The sequence below is a fragment of the Gracilinanus agilis genome, chromosome 3 (assembly GCF_016433145.1).
Source record: "Gracilinanus agilis isolate LMUSP501 chromosome 3, AgileGrace, whole genome shotgun sequence".
Taxonomy (NCBI): Eukaryota; Metazoa; Chordata; class Mammalia; order Didelphimorphia; family Didelphidae; genus Gracilinanus; species Gracilinanus agilis.
This window is the reverse complement of record NC_058132.1, coordinates 69,750,930-69,758,690: the sequence shown is the minus strand read 5'-3', so window position 1 is coordinate 69,758,690 and position 7,761 is coordinate 69,750,930. Positions and strand designations below refer to the sequence as shown.

General features: G+C 39.6%; 1 protein-coding gene and 1 non-coding gene across 3 annotated transcripts in view; both read left to right on the top strand.

Moving 5' to 3' along the window:
* Nucleotides 1–7,761, top strand: part of PUM1 (pumilio RNA binding family member 1) — a 163,433-nt gene that overhangs the window by 104,800 nt on the left and 50,872 nt on the right. For both annotated transcript variants that reach the window (XM_044667964.1, XM_044667963.1), the window contains exons 7-8: nt 1,399–1,495; nt 3,442–3,543. In XM_044667964.1, the coding sequence (XP_044523899.1) occupies nt 1,399–1,495; nt 3,442–3,543 (199 nt within the window). The remainder of the gene's footprint in view (nt 1–1,398; nt 1,496–3,441; nt 3,544–7,761) is intronic.
* On the top strand, nt 5,105–5,191 carry LOC123243460. Its single transcript, XR_006505983.1, has one exon. It is a non-coding gene; the product is annotated as a small nucleolar RNA SNORD103/SNORD85 (small nucleolar RNA).

Genomic DNA, 7,761 nt, shown 5'->3' with positions numbered 1-7,761 from the left:
CCCAAGAAAGGAAAAAAAAAAACCCAACTCAACCACAAACAACAACAAAAAACAACATACACAAATTTTTTTGTTTCTCTTGAGAGGACCACCATTCTTCCATTCACTCAGGTGTGAAAGGTCATATTTAACATCAGTTCTCCTACTTCTTATCCCATTAGCCCAAACAGTTTCCAGCTCAATAATTTCCCTTCCATCTATTTCCTTCTTTCCATTCATATAGCTACTTCATTCCAATGACCTCCATCTCTCATTAATAGCCTTCTAATTTATTCTGGCTGCCTTCACTGCACGTCTGCTTTCCTCAGTGCATACTCTACATAGCTGCATGGTTGCCATAATTGCCCAGTCAGACTACCAAGATCTTTTCTTCTGCTCCTTGTCTCTAACCTCTTCCCCCCCCCCCCCCCCCCGACCTTCCTACCTGTGTGTCAGAGAGCCCCTCACTTCCTTTAAGATTGCTCATGTGCTATTCCCTTCAGGAATCTTTCTTGATCTTCCCCCAAATACTAGTGCCCTTTCTTCCTAATTAATTTGAATGTGAAGTTATTCTTTGTATGTTTATATATGTACATGTTGTTCTCCCAATAGAATGTAAACTCCTTGACCGTTGGTGTTTTTTCTTCTTCTTCTTCTTCTTTTTTTTTTTTTTTTTTGGTCTTTCTGTGTTCCTAGCATCTAGCACAATGCTGCCCAGCACCTAGTAATCGTTAATAAATGTTCATTGATTCTTCATATTACTATCATAATGAACTTTGATCATACTTTGTAGTTTGTTGTTAAAGTCTTTATATAGTTCTCAGTCTTTAAAAATGAGCTTTTCAGGAGTAATTTGATCTATTATAATCATGTAGCAGCAGTCCTTTAATTGCTGCTAGATGTTAAAGGACTGTAGATCACCATTCATCATATCACCAGTAAAAAAAGGAATCTTTCATTAAGTCACAATAAATGCTAGCATTAATTTCTAGCTTCTCATATACTTTTGCTTGAAATGAGTATTTTTAAAAACTTGTTTGTGTAAAATCTTTCTGTCTTGGATGAGTAGACTAGGTAAAGAAAAGCTGTGGAGGCCTTCGTTCCTACTTAGTATATGAGATGTGGTGATTGGCCTTTGCAGAGAAAAACCTGCTTTGCTAGTAAGCAAATGAGACCATCTGGGTGGGAAGAAAGGAAAAGGGAAACAGATTAACGTTTCCTGCCTGGAAGGTTTTCCTCTGCTTGCAGGTTAGGGGGCAGCAAATTACAGGCTATGGATTATATAGGTTGTCATTTCAAGCTTACCACTTAGGGCTTAATAATTCTGTTTTGTAAACACATCTTTTAATAGGGAATTTGTAAAACTTTTTATTAGGTAGACTGATTTCCCTCAATGTGTCCTGTTTTCTTCTCTCTCAGCTCTTCCAAAGACCGAATGCCCTTGCTGTTCAACAGCTCACCGCTGCCCAACAACAACAGTATGCCCTGGCAGCCGCCGCCCATCAGCCTCACATAGGTAAGTCTGTCAGCAGTGTACAACTTCTCCCTAGGTGTCTACTCTTAATGGTAGTCCTTATCTTCTCCAGCCAAGAGCAGTTGAGGTTGGGCAGAAATGAAAAGAGAGGATGATAACATGAAAAGGCGTCAGGAATATTTTATTTCATTTTAGATTTCTACATAGCTAATGATCGTTTTTCCGAAATTCTTATTGCTCCTTGGGCTAACATGATCAAATCCTTACTGAACTTCTGGGGTCACGTTTATCCTCAATGAGATGACAGCATAATAATGATGATTTTTCTCAATTATTGGACCTGGTAATTTATAGTATTCTTAGCTTTTGAGAAAAGGAAGAGATTTGAGCTCCCATCAGGGGCTTCAGTGTACCCAATTTGTGCTTTGACCAGATCTCGTTGACAGTGTTTTGCTTCCTCAAGCTCTCTTGAGGGTATTCTTGGTTCAGACTTGGTCTTGTATGGTATTTTTTAATGAATCACTGCAGCATCATGGGACCATGGTGATGAATTTCCTCAAGGTGTATTCTTTTTTTGTGTTGATAATGGAAATAAATTGACCATAAAAGTGAGAACAAAGCCCAGGGAAAGCACAACTTAGAAGCTACAACCTAACTTTTTCCAAGACATTCTCTCTATTCTTAGTAGGCTCTCACTTGCTAGAATATATACCTGCTAAGAGTTAGATGTTTCTTCCGTTATTTAACTCTTCTGTCACCACTTTTTAGATTCCCAGATTTAGACTGAGCAGAAGTCACAGACTGACCCTGGCTCTTTTTGATTAAAACGAATAGAAGGAGTTAGGTCTCCGCCTGTCCTTTGCTGCCTGTCTGGTTTGCCCTTCGCAGAACAAGATAGACTGGAGGACCAACATTTATTCTCATCAAGGAGTCAGGCAATCACTTGGCCTCCTGCAAGGGTGTACATGCCCGTTAATGTTCCCAGCCCACTCTGATCCTAGGATCTTTTCATTTTTGTGTTTCCACTAAATCTCAAGCCCTCTCTTCATCGTGGGCCTGTTTGAGTTTCTATAGAATAGATTGAGGGGAAAAAATACTCAAAAGTTTCATCTTTTTTTATTGAAATAAAGTTGCCATCTTTAAGATGATGTATAAAGGAATGATTGGATGAATAAAAATGTGTTTCTTTTTATTTGCCTTACTGTGGTGCTTCTGTAGAATGGAATGCACCAACTGATGCTCAGAGCTGATTTTCATGAAACTGATATAAATTCAATATGGCTTAAAGGGCTTCTTTGGAATAAGCTGTGTGTAGCTGTTAAATCTTGCAAGAAAAACCTCATTTCCTTTTTGAAAAAATTGATGTAAATTTGATTGAATTTTTTATTGAAATTGAAGTTATATTGAAAATTGAATAAATAAGATTGAAATAAGCTCTTTATTATTTTTGCCCCAAACTTTGCCAATATTTTTGTTAACGTTCTTTAGGATATTGTTGTCTTTGTGTATGCTCCACCCCTGGCCCCAAATAAAAACTCAGGAAAGAATATGACCTTTTCTAATAAGGGGCAATGTTGCATAAGACACAGCCTCAGCATCAGGCTTCACATCTTGCTTCTGACACAACCTGTGATTGTGAGATCCCAGGGAAAATCCTGAATCTCTTTGGCTCTACATACCTCTGTCATTCGCAGAGTGCAGATGGATAGGTATGATAGGGAGGTTTTTTTTTCCATAAGGAAGCCACAGCTCTAGTGGATCAAAATAAAAAAATATTTATCATAAACATGTTGAATTTTGAAAGCATCAGTAAAAGGCTTTGTACCGTTATTTCTTTAATGTCACTCACCTACATGTCGTTAAATCCAAACAGTGCTTTGTCCTCCTCTCTTCTAGCCCAGGGTGAATTTCCCAGCCCCTGCAGAGCTCTCGGGGAGGGCTGCAGCTCTAGTCAAGTTTGTTTTCACTGACAGGTATGTTTTCAGCAGGTTTAGCTCCCGCCGCGTTTGTCCCCAATCCATACATCATCAGTGCCGCGCCTCCAGGGACGGATCCTTACACGGCAGGATTGGCTGCAGCAGCAACTCTAGGTGAGATGATCCCCTCCCTCCCACTCTGGCCTTTTTTGAGTATTTATTTTCCCTCCTTTGGGTCTGCTCTGAAATGACTAGACAATGGCAAAATAAATGTGCTTCACTCTGAGTAGTCTTTAGGGGCATGCCTTATCTAAATTCATCTTTAAGAAACAAAAAACTCTTATCTTCCATCTTTGAATCAATATTATATAGTGTTTCCAAGGCAGAAGAGCAGAAAGGGCTAGACAATTTAGAGTTAAGTGGCTTGCCCTGGGTCACCCAGCTAGGAAGTGTCTGAGGCCCAGATTTGAACCCAGGACCTCTGGTCTCCAGTCCTGCTTCTCAGTCCACTGAGCCACCCAGCTGCACCTACTTAAACTCATTTTGAGGATTACAGAGTAATACTCTGGATTAAAGTCTTCAGATTCTTGAGATAGTTCCTAATCGGTGCTTATAAACTTTGAAATTGAATGTGAATTCAACTTTTGTGGTTCATACATTTGAGTGAGAAGCAGCTTTCTTTTATTTCTTTCAGAAGTAGAGGCAATGGCACATTGGATAGGGTGCTGGGCCTGGAGTCAGGAAGACCTGAGATCAAATTCAGCCTCAGACTCTTACTAGATGTGAGAACTTCTCACTTAACCTCTGTCTGCCTCAGTTTTCTCCACCTAAAATGTAGATAATAATAATGTCATCTTCTAGGATTGTTGTGCGCATCAAATGAGCTAATATTTATAAAGTACTGAGTAAGTACAGTACCTGTAGTGATAGTAAAGAGAGGGAAATGTAGGAAAGAGGTAGAGAGTTACTTAGCTAAAAACCCTAGTTGCCATTTGATGGATTGAAGTTCACCACCCGCAGGGGTTCCTTCAGGTTCCAAGCTTCAGCCAGAAAAGCCAGCAAGAGAGAGCCCAGTGGCTTGGTCTTGCCTCATAAGCAGTTTTCTCCACCCACTAGCTCTCCTTGGTCTCATCTTAGAAACCAATCATAATGCCTAAGATTTCTGAAAGCCATCAGTGGCTGTCTTACTGATCTTGTGGTCCTTCCTTTTCATAGTGCTCTTGGTCATTTCCTTGTTTCTGTTTGGAAAGGTGCTCAAGGGTTCCTTTAGTGTTAGTGCAGGTTTAAGGTTGGCCCAGTGAACTGTTGGGATGAATTTAATATTCTGGGTACAGCAATTTCTTGGAATGACTACAGTTGACCTCCTTCTTGGTACTTTTTTGTGAGAGATACTAAGAATGACTGTGTTCCTTCTTTATACAGCTTGAGTGATTTAAAAGCATACCGTTGTTGTTTTGAATGGTTCTAGCTTTTGATAACCTAGTGTTAGATGTTTTGAAGTTTGAGGCAAATAGTTTTTGTCTCCTCTGTGTGGGTATTTCCTCCTAGTTGGGTTCTGAAGCCATTTAGTTGTAGGGTAATATATTAGAAAGGGAAAAATTATAGACGGTGGACCCAAATGCTGTCTTGAGTTGGAAAAGTCTCATTTTTTGTGTAATCTGTTGCAGAAGTAGGTTTTTCCAAATTGCCCAAGAAATGTCCCTTTAGTTGAAGAGCAGCTCCCCAGATTTCAAGTTCTGGCGATGATGACACACTTGCCCTCACTGAGAAATATAGTTTGGTGATGAGAACCTTGCTATATGTACTCAAAAACTGAGCCAGACGGAATGCTTCATACACGCAGAAATGTGAACTCCCCAGATTATATTTTTATGGAAATCTCTTGGCTTCTGTTTCTTCATTGCTAGAAGAAAGGGGCTTAGGCTGCACGCCTGTGAGGCCATCAACATGTGTATATTTCCTGTTGGCACTGTGTCCAGTACTGCTCTGAAGGCAGCCAGAGAAGCTGAGAGGAAGAGAATTCTAGGCATGAGGGAGAGGCAGTGAAAACTGGGGTTCAGAATCCATGTTCTCGATTGTCAAAATCCAGCTGAAATATTTTGTGTTTCTTTGATTCTACAGAGGAATTGTAGAGTACCTAGTGAAGTGCCCAGAATTATTGGTGAGCCTTGTGGGGTTTTACCGAGCCCTATGTTTCATATAAAGTAGTCCATATGCAAATTTTCAAAGTAGGAAAGAAATGCAGATTCTGCTTTGAGAATTGTATCTCTAACTTGGTGGATGCAGAATTCAGCATCCAGTGCTCAGTGCCAGAGACAAGGCCTACAAACTCAGGCCCCCCCATAGGCAGACTTCTTATTACCTCAGTGAGTTATCTTGTCCCTCTGCCACTAAAAGATGGAAAATGAGAGACAGGGTACCCCAAGCATAGGCAGTGCGCTTAGTGGGACGGACTGTAGCTTCAGAACACAGTGGCCCTGTAAACCACATAGCAGTTATTCATCATTAGGTTTGGGTCATTGTAGCCACAGGGGGTGTGGGGGACAGGGCAAACACACTAGTTGGAAGGACCATTGGCATCAGAGTGTTGGAGTCCTTGAATGGCCGATGAGTTTGATTTGATGATAGTTAAATGGCATCATTGGAGGTTTTTAGTAGAAGATGCTGTATCAGTTCCATGCCCAAGTAGGTCTGCCAGTGGTGAGAATGAAAGGAAGTGAGGCTGAAGGAAAGGAAACCAATGAAAGAGACACACAATTTGAGATCATGAAATCTAGGTCTGAATGCCAACTCTGCTACTGAATATTTGTGGGAGGCAGTTGGACAAGTCACTTTCTATCTCTGGCCCTTCTTTTTCTTGTTTGCAAAATGTCAGGGGAGGGAATGAAGTAATTTCTTTTTTTTTTTTTTTAACATTTATTAATATTTATTTCTTGAAAAGTTAACATGGTTACATAATTCATGCTCTTACTTTCCCCTTCACCACCCGAATGAAGTAATTTCTAAAGATCCTTCTTGTTTGGGATTTGATCCATAATCTTGTCCATCCTTAGATTTTTTCCGTTGTTAGTCCATTTGGGTAGTAGTGAAGGGACTTTTTAGAGTCCAGAGTGTTGGATTTTGTTACTTAGTGTGACTGGAAATTTGTAGATAATAGCTTTAGTATTTAAGTGTGAGTAACTGATTCTACAATCAGAAAAGTGAAGTCTCATTGTATGTGGCTGGAGGAGGAAAGGAGAGACAAGATGAGATGTTCAATTACTTTGAGATTGAGACATTAAAAGGGACATCCATTTGTAGCTGTGAAGTTGGAGGTGAAGGTTGGAAGCCCAGCAGGGAGTAGGAGACAGTATGGTAGGAGATTCATGGTTTTTTATCTGAAACCTTTGCAGTCTAGGTGAGTTTAGGTATAAATCAGAATTTTTATTCCCTTTTCTAATGGGAATTTAGTATTGTAGATTTAGAAGTAGAAATGATCAAAGAACCCATCTTACTCAAGTTCCTCTTTTTACAGATTCAGAAATGAGGCACAATGACTTAACCTGGTATCTGAGGCAGAATTTAAATCCTGCTTTGTGTAAAGAGTAGCCCTGTCTCACATGAATGATTGAAAAAAAAATCATTAGATAGTTACTATGTGTGAAGAACCATATTAACTCCTGGGAATTAAAAAGAAAAAGGGAGACAGACCCTACACTCAGGGAGCTCACACACTAAATCTGGGGCTTGCCTGATTTTTGGTTTACTCTTGTGATAGTAAGCATGGTATGGTGGATTACATCAATAGACAAGATGAACAGTCAGAGAGGTCTCTACTCATTGTTTTCTTCTACTTACTAGGCACAAGAGTTTGAGCAAGTTGTTATCTTTTTCTGAGGCTGTTGTTGCAACTCTTAAAAGTTCTCCCTCTGCTTCAAAAGTTATACACAAGAAGAGAAGAAAGTTCTTTCAAAACTGTAATTACCTCACAATTGCAGCAGCTTGTCAAGGCAAACCTTACAACCACTATATTCCCTTCCTTTCAAACCCAAATCATTCCCACTCTTACTGTAATATATATCTTCTTTATCATCTAAGGAAAACAACCAATACCTCAGTTGTCCTGACCATCCTTCTAAGTGACTGTTCTTCTATATTTCTCTTTTCTTTCCAGACTAAACTTCTTGAGAAAGTTATCTACACCAGAAATCTTTACTTCTTTGTCACTTGCTTTAAAAAAAATTTCAGGGACAAAAAAAATCCAACTCTTGAACCAATTAGCATACTTAAGTACAACAAATTCATTCTCATTCTCTCTCTCTCTCTCTCTCTCTCTCTCTCTCTCTCTCTCTCTCTCTCTCTCTCTCTCTCCATATAGATATAATTCTGCATCCTGAATGAAAAGTGTTTGGC